The sequence below is a fragment of the Mastigoproctus giganteus genome, chromosome 8 (genome assembly GCF_048544385.1).
Source record: "Mastigoproctus giganteus isolate SK-2022 chromosome 8, ASM4854438v1, whole genome shotgun sequence".
Taxonomy (NCBI): Eukaryota; Metazoa; Arthropoda; class Arachnida; order Uropygi; family Thelyphonidae; genus Mastigoproctus; species Mastigoproctus giganteus.
In genome coordinates this window covers 39,961,534-39,982,275 of record NC_143582.1, presented here as the reverse complement: position 1 = coordinate 39,982,275, position 20,742 = coordinate 39,961,534, and the positions used below count along the sequence as shown (strand labels likewise).

The following is a 20,742-nucleotide window of genomic DNA, read 5'->3' as shown; positions in this document are numbered from 1 at the left end:
GTCATTATTCCCATTAATTATGCGTTTTACCCTCTGGGAAGATATTTATGGCAATTAGGTATATCAGATGGAGTCTTTTATTGGATTTCGATTTAATTCACAGATATATACATCCCATCTAACAAATGCATTTCAAACATTTCTGCAACCCACAATGCAGCGCAAAACACATTATTTGCAAAATTCATAAGTGATGCAGTTTTTTTGCCGGCACTGTATAATGTGACTATTATGAAAATTCCTATTTTTAGTTAGAACTTAAGATTTTGGGAGGGGAGGGGAACATACTATAAAATTTGGAAACCACCACTCTAAAGGTTTAAAAGAAAATGCAATGTAAATGGGAACAAATTTTTTAAAAAGCTGGTTCCATCTTTCTTTAAAATTTAGTATGCACACTTTCTACTTAGCATTAGAAATAAAAATATTAAACTATTGTGGAATAAACAAAAAATAATTTAATACTAACCTTCTGCATCATCCAACGAAAGTGATGCATCACTGAATGAGGCACTGTTTCTGGTACTAAAAGAAAATTAGAGTAACTGGTATAACAAAATTTTAAAATTGGTGAAAATTAAAACAATATCAACATAGAAAGATATTTAACCTTTAAACAGAATTCACAGATATTATTCCAACAAAAAATGCACTATACTATAATGAAGCTAATAGAGGCAATATCCATTGTTAAGTATTCAAATAGCAGTTATTCTTAAAATATTTTCTTTACAAAGCCAAAAAAAGACGATTTTTCTGCATACTTACAGTAATTAACTGGAACTAGTTCAGCATGTTTTGCGGGTTTAACAACTTTACACACATCACCTATATTCACTTGAACGGAATCTGAAATATAAATCAACTTAACAGTGAATCCTAAAATTAAAGTTAAGTGACTTACTAATTAAAACATTTTTTAAAAAATACTTTTAATAAGGTTCTGTATTCAGTAATCAGAAATACAGTCAGAATTATTTCCCATGTTCAACTATGTCAATCCTAAAAATGTTTGGGGTATTTAAATAAGGAAGCAGGATGTGCCACACCTTAATTAATATTTACTGTCCTCTGATTACCTCAGATAAATTTCTCTTTAAACACAGGTGACTTACACCATAAATGTCAAACCTTAAGTTATAAATCTCAAAAGATACTAAAATATATATCCTCAAATTTATTGCAAAATAATCAGTGATAAAGCTAGCTGGGGCAGTGCCCCAGGACCCAATCTTCACAGCAGCTCACTAAAACAGACCTAAAGGGTAAGTAGTAAGGGTAGAGGGTAGAAAGAGCTATTGCCTGAATTTTTTTTTTTTTTTTTAAGATGAGGTTTTCAATTCTAATAAGGATAACAACATATCTGGAAGCGTAACACTTCAAGTGGTAACTTCATTATCAGTTATTCATGTTATCTTTACAATTTCCCATCCCCTCATGGAAATTTATACCTTTTCCTAGGAACTTGCTTACTAATAGTGTAAAAACAATCATAAAATGATGAAGAAAATACTAAAAATGAATAATAAAACTGTAATTTGTCCCGTGCCTCACAGTGAAGTACTACCTATTCCTGAAACACCCGACCATTTTTCTGCACACTCTGATGAAGGTGAAGACACTGATGAACATCAACTTGATATACATGAAGTACAGCAGCAGTCTATGTCAAAGGCTCCACCATTTTATCCAAACCTTTATCCTTCTGAACCTCATAAGATCACAGAGTGTGAGCTTAATGACCTAATCAGCAATTTCGAACTGCCAAAGAATAAGAGCGATCTTTTGGTTTCGAGGCTACAACGGTGGAATCTTCTAGATCATTCTGTGAAAGGGACAACATTTCGTACTCGAAATAAATTCTATCAAACAAAAGGTGAACTCGCCGTTTGTAAGGAAGTTAATGGTCTAATGGCAGCAATGAATATGAGGCATGTTCCCAAACAATGACAACTATTTATAGAAGCTTCTAAGGTTAACCTTAAGGCTGTGTTATTACGCAATGGAAATATGCTGCCTTCAATACCTCTTGCATATGCCGTCCACAAAAAAAAAAGAAAGATACACAAACAGAGAGAACATCCTCTTAGGCGTACACTATGACCTAAGAGGATGTTAATGACCTTTTTCCATTATTAGTGATAGTGATAAAACAGCATGGAAAGCCTTTCGAAATGTTTCGACTGGTTTTCTAAGAAATGTTAAAGTCAGAAACTACAGACAGCTTGTGGAAGATCTCATTACTTCTTACAAAAAACTGGGGTGCAACATGTAATTGAAGATGCATTTCTTGCATCTCACACCTGGATTTCTTCCCACCAAACTGTAGTGCTGTCAGCAATGAACATGGTGAGCGCTTCCATCAAGATATCGCAGCGATGGAACAAAGATACAAAAGCAAATGGAGTGCCGCAATGTCTTATCAGTTAATCTGATATCAATTTAGAACTAAGTCTTGAACAGTGTCAGGGTTGGTATGAAAAGCCTAGTAGCTTCTACGATTACTTCCCTGAATGCTTGCCAGTTAAAATTTTCTGTTGGTAACTTCACCGATTAGTCTTACTACATAAATTTAAAAACTCTCTGAGACTGCTCTAGTCGCCTTTAAGAAAGCAAAACCCCTTTCTTTTTTTGCCTTTAACTTAAAGATGTAACAGCAGTGTTAACCTGTGTTTAACTTAAAGATGTAACTGCTGTTACATCTTTAAGTTAAACACACATATCAATATATCATAATCTTGCCACCTAGTGGGTCTTTTATTTGCAAATTCTCAATGCAAGAAGGATCATTGCTGATAATTAGATGAAGAGCTTTCTCTTCTGATCTCTACAAGATGCTGATGTTGGAAACAATCGACCAATAAATCCACAAAAGTTTTGCTACTGTGTAAGTGACCAAACCACAAGGTCCAGTCAATAGCTGGAAAGTTGAAGTCCTCCATTATAAGACATTGATTTACTGGCACACTCATGGCCCTGTACAGTTGCTCACTATATCATCATAGTCATTATGTCTATAATGCACTCTTACCCTTATTTTTGTTTACCCAGTGCTTATATCATGCCAGACTGACTCAAAGTTGCAATCTGCACAATCAATATATATATATATATATATATATATATATAATATTAATAGATAAAAATAATAGGATATAATGATATTACTGAACAACTAAGTAAGCAAGAAGAAGTATTAAATTGTTAACTTTGTTTAAATTTCATACTGAATTTTGCCTTCTTATTGAATTCAAACTTTCATTCATTTTTCCTTTAACAAGATTTAACTGGCATTATTTTAGCTTTTTAACTCTACTTTATTTATTTTTATTTTTTATTTACATTTGAATTTTATTCCTTCCTTCAGGTCTCTATTCAGTCGGCTATCATGTATACATTTCGTATGTATACATCATAACAGAAACAGAGACCCTGCTTATTGCAGTGCCTGCTACGGTTTTGACTGCAGACCCTATGAAGAAATAGCTAAAGTGCTAGGACCCACACTGCATTAGGTAACATTTTTGTTATCATTATTATTTTTATGTTAATCTTAATTTCAGGTAATCTGCTTTACCTGGCAGGTTTTCTCAATTTTTTCCATGGTAATTACACTTGACAGATCAGCACCCCTACCCAATAACACTGATAATATACATCTGTCTATATATATACACACACACACACACACAGGGTGATTCACTACCAGTGTGACAAACTTGCAGGAGGTGTAGGGGGCACAAAGATGAATCGGAATCACATAGCATTGCAGGGTCCGAAATGCCTTCGTCATGCGGTAGAAGACGTTGAACGAGAGGTCGCGTGAACAGCGATCCCGCTGGAAGTCAGCATTTGCGAACTGTTTCTGTTGAAGAAACCAAGTAGCAAAAGTCCTCCGGAGTGGATAATCCGCAGGCTCCAATGATTGGACGCGTTGCAGATGGTATGAACTCATTTGGCTTGTTGACTCCATACAGTGGATTGGGAAATACCCAATCGTTGGCCTATCGCTCGAGTACTCGTACTCGGATTACTTTCTGCAAGATGTAGGACATTCTCCTCATTGTCTGGCGTCCTCGTCGTTCGCTCTCGATTCATGGTACCTCTTGTGAAACAACCAGTCTCAAGTAACCTTCTGTGCACACGTGCAAAAATCGTATGATGAGGAGCACACCTGTGCGGGAAACGTTCCTGGTACAAGCGCAGAGCGCCGCGCCCGTTACAGTCCGCAGCTCCATACGCGAGGTGCTGGTTGTTGTTGTTATTTGGTTTTTAGGAGCATTAGCAACTAAGGCCATATTGCTCCGGTGCGGTGGTCATTCCCTGACCTTTCCACATCCTCCGTATTTGGTGGTGATGGGCTCGAACCCCAGTCTAATCAAGAAGCGTGTGCTACGCACTGCTGATTCTTCCCACCTGGCTACGGAGGCGCCCATACGCAAGGTGCATGTCGGCCAGTTCAACGTTTGAATACTTGCCCGTCCTACTGCTTCAGGAACCGGTTCGCAAATGCTGACTTCCAGCAGGATCGCTGTTCACACGACCTCCCATTCAACGTTCTCTACCGCATGATGAAGGCATTTCGAACCCTGCAATGCTATGTGATTCCGATTCGAACTTTGTGTCCCCTACACCTCCTGCAAGTTTGTCGCACTGGTAGTGAATCACCCTGTATATATATTATTATTATTAGCCATATGGTGCAAGGAAGCCTGAGGCTTATACTGCATAAGCTAATAAAAAAAATTCTGAATTACCAAAAGAGAGAGAGAGAGAACAAGAGTCAGAAGTAGAAAGGAATCACCAAGAAAGAGAAGAATGATATCCAGCTGAAGATCCTGAGTGTGCCAAGCCCATACTTACCAGATGTTAGCCCCTGAAGTAATATATACAGATATATATAAGTTTTTTTTTTTTACTTTTATACAGATATATAATACATGTCTGCCAAGGGTGAAAGTTAATGATGTTATAGGGCAGATATTTTTAAGGGCAAAAAGGATGATATTGTTGTACATGTTTGCACTAATGACCTCAAGAGTAAAAGATCTGCAGATTTACTTAACAAGTACAGGTCAATGCTGAAAAAAAGTCATGAGTCAGGGTTAAATTTGAAAGCGTCTGCAATTCTGTCCATGCATGAGAGAAGGGAGTATATGATGAGAGCTTTATAAATCACTTCGGCCCTGGACAGATTGTGCAAGACTCATGGAGTAGAATTTTTTTCAGTGTGGTCTGTGCTTGTTAACAGGAGAGACTGCTTCTACAGGGATGGGATACACTTAAATAGAATGGCTGCAAGAATATTTGCTAATGCTATCAAGGCAGTGTTATGTGGATTGGAAAATTGCTAGCTTGGGGGGATTCAAGAATAAAAGATTAACAGTAGCTGCAGGCAGGGTGAAAGTGATTCTTGTGCTGCTTCTATTGTAATGAGCTGCAGCCTAAAAAGCAGGTTGCTGGGGATTTCAAGAGCTGCTAGGAGCCATCATGGAACAAGTAAATACATGGGCTGCATTTGGGGAATTAAGAGTATGAACAGGTGCATGTATACTAATGCTAGAAGTATAGTAAATAAATTTGATGAATTTGAAGTGCTGATCAAGGCATCAAAGGCAGATATTGTTGGGATATCAGAGACAGTGTCACACAGACCTAAGCAGTGCAGAATTGCAATTTGGGGAGTACAATATGTACAAAAAGGATAGACAGGGTAGGAAGGGAGGAGAGGTTATGCTGTTAGATAAGAAACACAAAATCTAAGGAAGTACATCCAGATGACATGGGTGGACAGTGCAATGTTGAGTCAGTTTGGTATGACATAAACACCGGTAAAGAGAAAATGAGAGTAGGAGTGGTTATAGGCCTAATGAATCTGATGAGTACAACAAACAGTTGTGCACAGAAATAGAGTGGGTCAGTAAATCAGAATGTCGTGTAATGGGGGATTTTAACTTTCCAGATATTGACTGGAACTTGTGGGTTGGTCACTCGCAAGCTAGCAAGACTTTTGTGGATTCATGGGAGGATTGTTTTCTACAGCAACATGTTTCAAGAGGCAATCAGAGGGAGTAATACTCTTCATCTGATTATCAGCAGTGATTATTCAGGCATTAAGAATTTGCAGATAAAGGAACCACTAGGTGATAGTGATCATAGTGTACTGATGTGGGATTTACGTAAAGATGTAACTACCATCAAGGATAAAGGGAAGGGTTTTTGCTTTCGTAAAGGGGACTAAAGTGGTCTCAGACAGTTTTTAAATTCTATACAGTGGGATCAACTGATGATGTTACTAACGGTGAATTCTTAATGGAAAATCTTCAAGGACAATCTTGGAGACTACTAGGCTCTTCATACCAACTAAAAAATACTGTTCAAAGTTCAGGCCTAAATGAATGTACGATGAATTAATGAGGCTCATGGCAGAGAAGAAAAATGTATGGAATGAATATAAATTATCAGGTGACACGGAAGCCTATGGCAGATATAAGCATGTCTGTAATCAAGTCACAAAGGACATTAGGCAAGCAAAGGCAGATTATAAGAAATCTTTGGCAAAGGATGTAAAGAAAAACAGCAAACAGTTTTTTACTTATGTAAACTCTAGAAGGAAAGGGATGAATCAGATTGGACCACTTAACATAGATGGGTTGACCATTGATAATCATGCTCAAGTAGCTGATAATCTGAATGAGTATTTTGTGTCTACATTCACACACGAGGAGTTATTCAAGGAGGGGAATGCCAGAAGTTTATCAAACTCTAAAAGGGAGCTAAGTGATTTTGTAATAACTGAGAGCAAAGTGGAGGAGAAATTGTTGAAGTTAAGCATTAAAAAGGCACCTGGGGTGGATGGAAATTATTCGGTTATATTGAAGGAGGCAGCAAGTTAGCAAACCCTTAGCGATAATTATGAGAGCATCCTTGGATTTAGGGGAGTTCCCCATGGACTGGAGATGTGCAAATGTATCCAAAATTCACTAAGGGGGGGTTGAAAGGGTGACACAAATAATTATAGACCTGCTAATTTAACTTCTGTTCCGGGGAAAATAATGGAGTCACTGGTTAAAGAAGTGATACTGGATCACCTAGACAAGACTGCAGTAATAGTTCAGACAGAACATGGGTTTGTTTAGGGGAATTCTTGTCTGACCAATTTGATTGGATACTACGATGTGGTGACAAAGGAACTGTATGCAAACAATAATTTTGATATCATAATCTTGAATTTCAGGAAAGCTTTTGATACTGTTGCACATGGAAGACTGCTGTACAAATCGGAGCGGTATGGCATTAAGGGAAAGTTGCTGCAATGGATAAAGGGATGGTTCAGTGGGAGTCGGCAGAGAGTAGTAATAAATGGAGACTGCTCTATGTGCACTAATGTTGTTAGTGGAGTCCCCAGGGTTCGGGGCACCTCCGTAGCTGGGTGGGCAGGAGCAGCGGTGCTTCTTGATTAGACTGGGGTTTGAGCCCGTGACCACCAAATGCGGAGGATGCGAAAAGATCAGGGAACGACCGCCGCATATCCCCAGAGCAATATGGCCTTAGTTGCTAATGCTCCTAAAAAAAAAAAAACCAAAACCAGGGTTCAGTGCTGGGCCCATTGTTGTTTTGTGTATTTATCAATGATATCGATGAGGGTATATCAGGCTTAATATCCAAGTTTGCAGATGGTACAAAGGTTGGCAGGGTTGTTAATGACACTAAGGACAGTATGCTACTGCAACAGGATCTAGAAAAGTTAGGCAGATGGGCTGAGAAGTGTCAACTGAACTTTAAATTTGACAAAATGCAAAGTAATGCATATGAGCAACAGTAACCCAAGACAAACGTACCAACTGTGTAAAACTACACTCATAGTAATCCTAGGTATAACACACATGCGTAAACACACTGTGGATGACCACCCAAGTGTGAACCAACGTAAGCATGGGTCAATGCGTGGTGCCCACGCCACACAGAGGGATGCTGCCCCACTGTGTTACTAGGCAATACTAGGTGGTAGATGACACTCATCAACCGGGGGAATACCACCACTTTGCTTATTCCTTTTTTATCTCATGACGTGAAGTGGTGGAACCCATGTTTAGTCTGCAGAGCTAAGTCCGATCAACCCTTCCCTATCTCTTCCATCATGCAATATGGCCGATGTCTTTTGAGGTTAAGATGAATACCATGGCAAGATCCAAACTTCCTTACAATTCAAGGGTACAGCTCTAAAATGGTGTTCGCAGGCCAGCCGTTAGTTAATACACTGGACCCAACCTATTGGTAACTCCCTAGTAGGCTTCTGGATAAGCTAGTGACTGGAGTGAATCCGAGTAGTGTGTATGCAGGGGGGGGGGCAAATTTCATTACTTCATACAGCATGCCCACCCCGCACTTTTTCGTACTATTGAATACACCATGAATTGTCAAACTAATAGAGCAAGCTTATCTGTGAAAAGATCTAAACCTTCCAAAATCTTCCTAGTTCATTTCACAAATATACGTGGTCTCAGTTCTAATCTCAACAATTTCCATTTCCAATTGCAGTCTGCCAAACCCCATGTACTTTTTCTGACAGAATCACAGTTATTGGTTGATTCAACCACTGCTCATCTCCGTTGCCAAAATTATTCGCTGTATGATTCCTTTTGTCTCAAACGTGGTACTTGTGCATATGTCTCTTCTGATATTCCCTGTCAGAGACTTGATAATTTGGAGTCTCCTCTTTTCATTCTTCTCTGGCTTCAAAATTCTCTCCACCTCATTCTGTCAAATTCATCTGTTGTCTCTACAATTTTTCCAAATCCATTAATCACTTGAAGCTCTTTGACTTCCTCCAATCCAACTTTCCTAACAGTGAGATAATTTTCCTTGGTGATTTTAATGTTCACAACTCCAGCTGGCTTCCATTTTCAAGTCACACAGACCCAGCTGGTTGAGATGCTGAAGGTTTTACAATTACTAATGACCTCACACAGATTGTTCCTTTACCTATCAAAATACTGGACAATCCTAACCATACAGTCAACACGCCTGATCTTTTTCTCACAAACAATCCTTCTAAACACAGTCGAAAGGAGTGATCCTTTAGGCTCATCAAATCACAACTTGGCAATTGTCTCTTCTCCAATGGAGCCTTTATCTCATGGCTATTCCCAACCTTGTGTTGTTTGGCATTACAAGAATGCAAAATGGGATGAGATGCGAGATTTCTTTTCTTCTTTTCCTTGGTGGGATTACTGTTTCAAAACTTCTGATATCAACATTTGCTCAGATCATGTCAGTGAAATTATTCTTGTAGGAATGGAATCCTTTATTCCACACTCCACTTTACAATCTGATTCGTTATCTAAACCTTGGTTTTCCAATAAATGTGCTAAGGCTGTTCGAGAGAAGAATGTACCAAATCGTAATTGGCTTGTTTCCAATTCTTCAGTTTCATTTTCTGCCTACACCACAGCTTGCAGCAATTGTAAAGCAGTTATCAATCAGTCCAAATTAAGATCTAACCTATTTAAGATCTAAAATCTAACCTATTTAGATTTTGAACAGGCTAAGAGTAGAAAACTTGCTACTTGCCCTAATGTTAGCTGAGCATTCTGGTCTATTGCCAAAGCTATTGTCCACAACTTTTGCCCATCTCTTCTTCCCCTCTGTCAAAACCAGATGGTTCTATTGTCACTTCAGCTAAGGATAAAGCTGACCTGCTAGCATCTCATTTTTCTTCCAACTCATGTATTAATGATCTTGGTAAACCACCTTTCATCATTCCCAATACGCTCCATTCAATGCCTCCTGTGGCCTTCTGTCAAAAGGATATCAGAAGGATTTTGATGAATCTTGATGCTAAGAAAGCTTCAGGTCCTGATGGTATTTCTCCACTTTTCTCAAAACCAGTGCTCCTGAATTTACTCCTGTTCTTTGCCTCCTTTTTTCACTTTCTTATTCCACAGGTGTTTTTCCTTCTGCTTGGAAATTTGCTCATATTCTGCCAGTTCCTAAAAAGGGTGACAAATCCCTACCATCCAATTATCATCCAATTGCAATTACTTCTACTCTTGCTAAAGTAATATTTAAATCAATTAACAGCCAACTCTTAAACTACTTAGAAACCTTTCCATCTGATCAACAATAGCCAGCATGGATTCCATCAGTGTCAATCAACTGTGATATTCTGGCTTATGTTACCTATTTATAAGCTTCTTTGTTTTTGTTTGTTATTTGGTTTTTAGGAGCATTAGCAACTAAGGCCATATTGCTCCAAATACATGCGGTGGTCATTCCCTGACCTTTCCACATACTTCGTATTTGGTGGTCACAGGCTCGAACTCGGGTCTAATCAAGAAGCATGTGCACACCCTGCTGCTCTGCCCACCTGGCTACGGAGGTGCCCCATTTATAAGCAAATTCAATGGAAAAGTTTGGTGAAACACAAGCAGTTGCTCTTGACATATCAAAGGTTTTTGATCCTGTTTGGCATAAAGGTCTTCTAAACAAGCTTCCATATTATTGTTTGCCAACTGTTTTTTTGCAATTGGTTATCCAGTTTTTTTCTCTGATTGCTCACTGAGGGTGATGGCAGATGGCTCTCTGTCTTCTAACTTCTCCACTAATGCTGGTGTCCCCCAAGGTTTAGTTCTTTCTCACATTCTTTTGCTCTTGTATATTAATGACCTTCTTCCATTGACCACAAAACCTATCCATAGTTTTGCTGATGATAGCATATTGCATTCCACTTTCCATTTTGAGAAACCTTGTCCTGCTCAATCAGCTTCAACTTCTCGAATATCTGCTACCAATTCCTTAAATGCTGATCTCCAGATATTTTCCAGTGGGGCAAAGACAACTTAGTTGATTTCAATTCTTCTAAAACTCAGTCTTGTCTTATATCTCGCAAAAAGGGATTCTTCTGCTCCTATGCTTATCTTTGGCCACACTCCGATTTCTAGGCAAGATGACATATCTCTTTTGGGGATTGCCTTGACTTCAAATCTTTCTTGGCACAAGCACATTACAAATATTTCTTCCTCTGCTTCGAAAAAACTTGGGTTTTCTCTTTTGCTCTTGGCGTTACTTTTCTTCCAAACAGCTGTTTACTCTGTACAAATCGCAAATCTGCCCTAGCATGGAATATTGTTCCCACATCTGGGGCAGTGCATCCAAAACCTCTCTCAGGCTTCTAGATTCCATTGAGAAGAGGGCAGTTAGGTTAATTTATGACTCATCTCTAAACCCCAGGGGCTCACATCTGTTGAGTGTGGGCTTGGCACACCCAGTGTGTGCACACCATTCTTTTTTTTTTTTTGGTGATTCCCTCCTACTTCTCTCTCTCGGTACTCAAATTTTTTTTGGCTGGTGCAGTATAAGCCTCAGGCTTCCTTGCACCATATGGCTAATAATAATAATAATAACAGAATCTCTCCACTCTCTGTCTCATACATGTATTGTTTCTGCAGCATGCCTTTTCTACAGATACTTCCATGGGCACTTTTCTTCTGAATTGTCTTCTATAATTCCCGCTCTCTCTTTCAAAACAGTCTGAACACCTGCCACCACCACCCAACATCCATTTACTGTCCAACTTCAAACTCACAGAACCAAGTCGTCATCCTCCTCGTTTATTTATTCAACTGCCATTTTCTTGAACAACCTTCTTTTACACAAATTTACTGAAAATTACAGTCTACAGAAGTTCAAGTCTAATGTCAACAAATATTCTTCTTTTGTCTTCTCTACCTCCAACCCAAGCACGGTACTAAGTACTATAAGTTCTAATACCTCTCATGTTTAGGGTTTTCATATAAAAAAAAAAAAAGTCAGGCCACACTTTGAGTACTGCATACAGGTCTGGAGGCCTCATTATAGGAAGGATGTAGAGTTGATAAAACAAGTACAGAGAAGGGCAACAAGATAGGTGAGGAGGAACAAACAACCCCGGGGGCTCACATCTGGTGAGTATGGGCTTGGCGCACCCAGGGTCCTGAGCTGGATATCATCATTCTTCTCTTTCTTGGTGAATACCTTCTATTCTTGACACTCACTCACTCACTCACTCTCTCTCTCTCTCTCTCTCTCTCTCTCTCTCTCTCTCTCTCTCTCTCTCTCTCTCTCTCTCTCTCTCTCTCTCTCTCTCTCACAGAGGGTAACTCAGGGGAATTTTTTTTTGGCTAGTGCAGCATAAGCCTCAGGCTTCCTTGCTCTATATGGCTAATAATAATAATAAAAAAAGGTGTGCATTTACAAAGGCTCAAGTTCCGCATGTTTCAGCTTCTGGAGACTAGGCACCTGCGAGGTGAACTGATTGGGGTGTATAAGGCCTTGAATGGTTGAAGTGACAGGATGGGTGAAATGGGAAGGGTTTTTTTGGCTGATGCTGTATGAGCTTGCTTGCTTTCTTACATCATATGCCTCAACTAATGCTATATATAATATAATATTCTTGACCAAAGGGAGAGGAGGTGATGGAAACCTGAAAAATTACACTGAGTGAACAGAAATCATGGGATACCTACCTAGTAATGGGTAGGCCCACCTTTTGCCCGGATAAGGGCAATCACACGACGAGGCATTGAGTTCACTAGTTCACAAAAGCTTTCTACAGGTATTTCCATTCATGCTTGCTGCACCACTGTCCATAATTCCGTGGCATTTCTGGATGGAGGATCGAAAGCTCGAATGGACATTTCCACAGCATCCCAAAGAGGCTCCACAGAGTTCATTGTCCGGTGAACATGGAGGCCATTCATGGTGATAAAATCTGTGAAATGCTCTTTGACTCGTGTTCTAGTCGCCACAGCTCTATGGGAAAGCACGCTGTCCTGCTGGAGAGTCCGTTGCTCTATGGATGCATAATGACCATAAAGGGATGCAGATGATCTGCAAGGATGGACACACAACCTGGACCATTCAGAGATGCATACAAGAGGTCCCAACGTGTGACTCTTGAACATGCTCCAGACCATTACCAACCGTCCATCTGCCTGAACAGTTCCCTGTTGACATGACTGGTGCATAGCTTCGTGTGGTTTCCCCCAGATATGCACCCTCCCGTCCGCTCAAAATAACTGAAAATGGGACTCATCAGACCAGGATACCTGTCTCCAATCATCCAAGGTCCAGTGCCAATGTTCTTTTACCCAGTTGGGGTGTAGGGTCCTGTATTTGTGGTGGGTCAGCGGTTCCCAAAACCTATTATGGCTAATGATTGCCTGATGGTCTTGGTGGAGGTGTTTCTGGCACCTTCCTCGCATTGATTTGTGCCATTGTCGCTCTTTGCTCTCCTTTTTTTTTTTTTTTTTTTGATTTGGTAGTTGTTGGCGCATCGGCTTCTGTGGCCATATTGCACCTCCTAAGGTTTTTGCAGTACTTTGATCCAAGCCCGAGGCGGGAATCGAACCCGCGACCTTTGGGTTGCCGGGCAGGTACTTTACCCACTCGGTTAGCCTGGTCGGCCTTTGCTCTCCTGTTGGCTGAAACAATGCAAGACAGACATCTATGGCCACATTCATCCACCACCTTTCTCTGTCAACGATGAGATGTTATTCCGAAATGGCATATTACAGATACACTCTTGATACTGTCGAACAGAGAGAGTGTGCAAAGAAGAGATAGAGTGACCCGTGAGTCGGGCACCCACTATTATCCCTCTTTCCAAGTTGGTTAACTCACAACATTTGTATGCAATGTAACTCACAACATTATATGCAATAAAGAGTTCTTATTTATCCATACTGACATCAAATTACTGTCTATGTGGATGCAGTGTACATATATACTTGACGAACCCAAGCAGTGGGTTCGTCAACTAGCGAGAGGGGTGACAGCATCACGTTTTCCAGGAACCCCAAGATTTCTGTCCTTTCAGTATATAACAAATTTTTAACAAGACGAATAAAGAAAAAATAAAACATCTGATTATTATGAATTAATGAAATTAGATTGCTAAGAAGCAGGATCATAAGAGGTGGGCAGGGACATTATCAGGTATGCTCAGTCAACATACCCACGTAAAATTTTTATCAGAAACTATTTCACATAATAGGCTAGTATCCAGTTTCGAAAATACTAAAATTATGTTATTTTTAAAAGTTTCCAAATTTACTTATTTTTTAACTTCAAAGAATACTTGGAATGTTAGACCAGAGGCATAACATGATTTTCACACCCATTTCTCTAAATCAAAACATCCCCCCATGTATATTTTTGTGCCACCCTAAGCAGTACAGCTCCCTTGTTGTTAGCAGTGATCCTCTCCCCAGACACAGTGCACAGTGGGAATTTTGCAATAAAACAGTTTTCCCTTATTGAAACATTACCCTTTTACAGAATTGCTATATGACAGGCCACAGATTAAATGTAAGTTTTATTATATTTCATTAAGGCTACTGAACCTGTGCATAACTGAGCATACATATTTCTATTTCTGACATTATATAATGTGGGCTCTTGTGATTTCATTAAGAATGAAATCATAAGTGTATTATGTCATTTTCAAGACATAATAAACTTATAGACATTGGATGCACATTTTGGTTAAAATACATACCATGACAATTATAATGCCAACTACACTGAACATTTCTTTTAAAAATATGGAATTTCCCTCTTCTGAAGAAAATATTTAATGACTTCTGCAAACAAGAATTGCGTTTATACATCTTGAGGAAAAGTATAATCTACTTGAGAGAATAACTTGAGTAAATACCTAAAATGAAAGTATTAAAATAGCACTTTAATACAAAATACAATACTAAAAAGTATCTCTTTAAAAATAAAGCAGTCATAATATGGGCCAAAATAATGAAAAAAAAAAAAAAAAAGTTACAAATATGGGCCTGGCCATGTTCCATTAACACACTAGAGCCATTTGAAAATTTTAGTACAATACAATCAGACATCAAGAATAATTTACTAACATCATATATCTTTACTTACTTATATTCAGCACTCCTTTAGAGTGTTGGCATTGGGGCATCTGCTGCCCCAACCAACATAAAGCAATTTATACAGCAAAATACTGATTACTAAGATGGGACTTTTACATGCTGATTTCCTCCTGCCCAAAGAATAATCAAATGGCAAATGCACTAAAGATAAGAAGGCTATCATTCTGGGTTGAAGTAAAATAGACTTGTCCAATCAGTCCAAAGGCCAACAATAACAAGCCTTCGGCACAGGTATGGCTCAATGTTAGGGTTGGATAATCTACCAAGTGCAGCTTACCCAACCAATGTCTTATAGAGGCTTAACCCAAGATATGTTCATGCTACATACATTACTTTTGAAACAAAGCTCTACTATTCTATTGTTGTGGAAAAAATTTTCAAACAGCTCCACCTTGTTGACAAAGCATTTCAAAACCATGTTTATATAACATTTTTGCACAGAACGCACCCACCAATTTACTGCATTTCATTCAGGGACACTCTGAGTAATTAAAGTCTCATAAAATGTATACATAATTGCATCAATAAACATGATACAGAATAATGATCCTTAAGGAACTACTAATTAATAGAGATGACCTCTAATATCTGGCATCCCTGGGAAATGAATCACATAATTTCTGGATTTTGTAGGGAAATATTATAGACATAAAAAAAATCTGTGAAAAATATTGCATTTCTACGCTTCACCTTGCTGATAGCCTGATATACCTTCATAAATATTAATAAATACAGAAAACAACAATGATACCAGAAGCTGACCCTTAGAACTCCGCTAATAACATTAGTACATGAAGAGTAATGTATATTGATAACCACTCTATCTTCAACCAACCATCCCATTATCCATAGCAGTACCTTACCCTTAATGCCACACTACTTCAATTTGTACAGCAGTCTTTTATGTGCAACAGTATCAAAATGTTTCTTGAAAACTTCTAAGTAATCATAGAAGCTACTACACTTCTCAATTCAAATACTGTTCAAGATTTACACCTAAATGGATGTCAGATGAACTGATGAGACTTGCGGCAGAGAAGAAAATTGCATGGAATGCATATAAATTATCAGGTGATATTTTAGATAGATATAAAGTCACATAGGAAGTTAGGCAAGCTAAGGCAGATTAAGAGAAGTCTCTGGTAAAGAACACAAAGACTTCTTTACTTATATTAACAATAGGTTGGTGACTCTATGGTCAGGGAAATGGGGAATATACTATGCAAGAAGGATAGGTGGAACAGGACCAGGGTAAGTCTTCCAGGGGTAAAAGCTGATGACATTGAAGAGCAGATATCATCTTTTAAGGGCACAAAAGGTGATATTGTTCTACACGTTAGAACTAATGACATTAAGAGTAAGAGATCTGCAGATTTACTCAATAAGTACAGGTCAATATTGAAAAAAAGTCGCGAGTTAGGGTTGAATGCGAAAGTGTCTGCAATTCTGCCCACACACGATAGGAGGGAGTATATGACGAGAGCCTTATCGATCAATTCGGCCCTGAAGAGATTGTGCAAGGCTCAAGGGGGTGAATTTTTTTCAGCTTGGTCTGTGCTTGTTGACAGGAGAGACTGCTTCTACAGGGATAGGATACACTTAAATAGAAAGGGTGCAAGAATATTTCCTGATACTATCAAGGCAGTGTTAGGTGGATACAAGACTAAAAGGTTAACAGTGGCCACAGGCAGAGGCAAAAGTGATTCTTGCACTGCTTGTATTAGAACGAGCAGCAGCATGGAAGGCATAGGTAACGAGATTTCCAGGCCTGTCAGAAGTCATAGTAAATGTAAAATGTAAATTATTTGGTTTTTAGGAGCATTAGCAACTAAGGCCATATTGCTCCAGGATATACGGTGGTCATTCCTAGGCAACTCCATAGCCAGGTGGGAAGGAGAAGCAGTGCGTAGCTCACGCTTCTTGATTAAACCAGGGTTCGAGCCCATCACCACTAAATATGGAAGATGCAGAAAGGTCAGGGAATGACCACCGCATATCCCGGAGCAATATGGCCTTAGTTGCTAATGCTCCTAAAAACCAAATAACAAACAACAATAACAACAAACGGAGGTGCCTGGAAGTCATAGTGGAACAAATAAATACATGGGTGTTTTAGAGTAACCAAGGGTAGAAAGATGAATGTATACTTCCATGTACACCAATGCTAGGAGTATAGTTAATAAATTTGATCATGTTATTTGGTTTTTAGAAGCATCAGCAACTAAGGCCACATTGCTCCGGGAACATGCGGTGGTCATTCCCTGACCTTTCCGCATCCTCCGTAATTGGTGGTGATGGGCTCGAACCCCGGTCTAATCAAGAAGCGTGTGCTACACACTGCTGCTCCTTCCCACCTGGCTACGGAGGCACTTAAATTTGATGAGCTTGAAGTGCTAGTCAAGACATCAAAGTCGGATATTGTTGGAATATCAGAGACGTGGAGTCACACAGATATCAGCAGAGCAGAATTGGAATTTGGGGAGTATAATGTGTATAGAAAGGATAGACAGGACAGGAAGGGAGGAGGCGTTATGCTGTTAGTTAAAAATCTAAGGAAGTGCATCCAATTCATGTTGGTGGACAATGCAATATTCAGTCTGTTTGATGTGACATAAGCACTGGGAAAGGAAAAATGAGAGTAGGTGTGTGTTATAGGCCTAATGTATCTAATGAGCATAATGAGAAATTGTGCAGAGAAATAGAGTGGGCCAGTAAATCAGAATGTCCTATAATGGGGGATTTTAACTTTCCATATATTGACTGGAACTTGTGGTTTGGTCACTCGCACACTGGCAAGACTTTTTTGGATTTACTGGATGACTGTTTTCTACAGCAGCATGTTCGACAGGCAACCAGAGGTAGTAATACTCTTGATCTGATTATCAGCAATGATTATTCATGCATTAAGAATTTGCAGATAAAGGAACCACTGGGTGACAGTGATCACAATGTACTGATATGGAAATTACTTAAAGATGTAACTACCATCAAGGCTAAAGGGAAGGGCTTTTGCTTTCGTAAAGGTGACTACAGGGGTCTCAGACATATCTGCAATAAGGCCTCTAAGGTTGGATTATTCACACCACAGATTTAAACAGATACGCCAACTGTTTAAAACTGATTTAATAGTAAAATAAAATAAAATAAAATGATACAAAAGACTGTAAAATAATATTTACCAAAAATATGATTATTTACAAAAAACTAGTTTACAACAAAAATAAAATAAGTTAAAATGCATTAAAATATAAATTTAAAAGCGGTAAAAACACTATTGAAGCTTTCGGAGGTGTCTGCCTCCTACCTCAGCAACTGACGTATCTGTTTAAATTTGTGGTCTCAGCCAGTTTTTAAATTCTGTACAGTGGGATCAACTAATGATGTTACCAATGTTGAATTCTAAATGGAAAGCCTTCCACATATTAATCTTGGAGGCGACTAGGCTTTTCATTCCAACTAAAAAATACCATTCAAGGTTCAGGTCTAAATGGATGTACAATGAATTAATGAGGCTCATGGCAGAGAAGAAAAATGTATGGGATGAATATAAATTATCAGGTGACACAGAAGCCTATGGCAGATATAAGCATGTCTGTAATCAAGTCACAAAGGACATTAGGCAAGCAAAGGCAGATTACAAGAAATCTTTGGCAAAGGATGTAAAGAAAAACAGCAAAGAGTTTTTTACTTATGTAAACTCTAGAAGGAAAGGGATGAATCAGATTGGACCACTTAACATAGATGGGTTGACTATTGATGATCATGCTCAGGTAGCTGATAATCTGAATGAGTATTTTGCATCTACATTCACACATGAGGAGTTATTCAATGAGGGGGAATGCCAGAAGTTTATCAAACTCTAACAGGGAGCCAAGTGATTTTGTAATAACTGAGAGCAAAGTGGAGGATAAATTGTTCAAGTTAAACAAAGGAAGGCACCTGAGGTGGATGGGATCTATCCAGTTATACTAAAAGAGGCAGCAAAGGAAGTAAGGAAACTCTTAGGCATATTCATCAGGTCTTCCTTGGGCTCAGGGAAGGTCCGCATGGACTGGAGATGTGCAAATGTAGCACAAAATTTACAAAGGTTGTTCAAAAAGTGACACAAGTAACTATAGATCTGTTAGTTTAACTTGTGTTCAGTGAAAAATAATGGAGTCACTGGTTAAAGAAGCATTGCAGGATCATCTAGACAAGACTGCAGTAATAGTTAAGACACAGCATGGGTTTGTTAAAGGGAGGTCTTGTCTAACCAATTTGATTGGATACTATGATGTGGTCACAAAGGAACTGAATATCAAAAATAATTTGATTTCATATATTTGGATTTCAGGAAAGCTTTTGATACTGTTGCAAATGGAAGGCTACTGTACACATTCGAGCAGTATGGTATTAAGGGCAAGTTGCTACAATGGATAAAAGGATGGTTGAGTGGGAGAAGATAGAGAGTGGTAATCAATGAACACTGCTCTTCGTGGACTAATGTTATTAGTCCACGAAAAGCAGTGGGAGAACTGGGAGTTCCCCAGGGTTCGGTGATGGGCCCATTGTTGTTTTGCATATTTATCAATGATATTGATGAAGGTATATCGGAATTAATGTCCAAGTTTGGAGATGGTACAAAGGTTGGCAGGGTTGTTAACAACAGTAAAGACAGTATGCTACTCCAACTGGATCTAAATAAGGCAAATGGAGTGAGAAGTGGCAACAGAAGTTTAACATTGACAAATGAAAAGTACTGCATATGGGTAGCAATAACCCAAGAGAAACATACCAACTCTGTAGTGCTACACTCAGGGAAGTGGAAAGTGAAAAAGACCTCGGGGTAATTGTGCAGTCAGTCAAATAGGAAGTTCACTGAGCAGTGCAGATGGGCTGCCAGAGCAGGTCATGGAGTCTTGTCAATGATATATAGGAATTTTGCTAGCAGGGACAGGGAGGTGATTATCCCATTGTACAAGGCAATGGTGAGGCCACACTAGAGTATTGTGTACAGGTCTAGAGGCCTCATTTTAGGAAGGATGTAGAGTTGCTAGAGTGAGTACAAAGAAGGGCAACAAGACAGATAAGGGGAACAAATTGGTGCTCATACCAAGAAAGGCTTAAGTTTTGCAAATTGCAGTGCCTGGAAAGTAGACACCTGCGAGGTGATCTCATTGAAGTGTATAAGGCCTCGAGTGGGTTGAGCAAGCTGAATGCTAATGGGATTCTTTCTCTGCTCAGATTAAGAACCTGAGGGTGCATAGATTCAAATTAAGGAAAGGCAGTTGTAGAATAGATGTGCAGAAATTTGCCTTTAGCCAGCAGGTATTTTATTGGTGGAACAGACTTCTGTCTTTTGTTGTGGAAGTTGATAACCTAAATAAATTTAAGGCTGAGCTGGACCTGCATTTGGAACAAAAGGAAGTGTAAAATGGGAGGGTTTTTTTTTTTTTTGGCTGATGCTGCATAAGCTTGCTTTTTTGCATCATATGCCTCTACTAATGCTAATAGAAACAAGGGGTTGAATCAGATTGGCCCACTTGTTTTCAACAGTTTAACTGCTGGTGATACTGCTTATGTTGTTGACAAACTGAACTGGTATTTTGTATCTATATTCATACATGAGGAATTCTTTAGAGAAAGAGAAGTCAGAAGTTTATTAAACTCCTAACAGGGAGATAAATGACTTTGTACTAACTGAGAGGGAAGTGAAAGAGAAATTGTTGAAGCTACACATAAAGAAGGTGCATAAGGTAGATAGGATCTCTCCAATTATATTAAGGGGGACAGCAAGGAGGTTAGCACACCCTTAACCATAATT

General features: G+C 39.0%; 1 protein-coding gene across 1 annotated transcript in view; it reads right to left on the bottom strand.

Annotated features, from left to right (window-relative positions):
* c12.2 (von Willebrand factor A domain-containing protein c12.2) overlaps positions 1-20,742 on the bottom strand; it is a 574,487-nt gene that overhangs the window by 544,009 nt on the left and 9,736 nt on the right. The window contains exons 2-4 of the mRNA XM_090380213.1: positions 14,540-14,698; positions 769-849; positions 470-525 (exon numbers count right to left, since the gene is read on the bottom strand). Coding sequence (XP_090236339.1) covers positions 470-525; positions 769-849; positions 14,540-14,651 — 249 coding nt within the window. The 5' untranslated portion in view covers positions 14,652-14,698. The remainder of the gene's footprint in view (positions 1-469; positions 526-768; positions 850-14,539; positions 14,699-20,742) is intronic.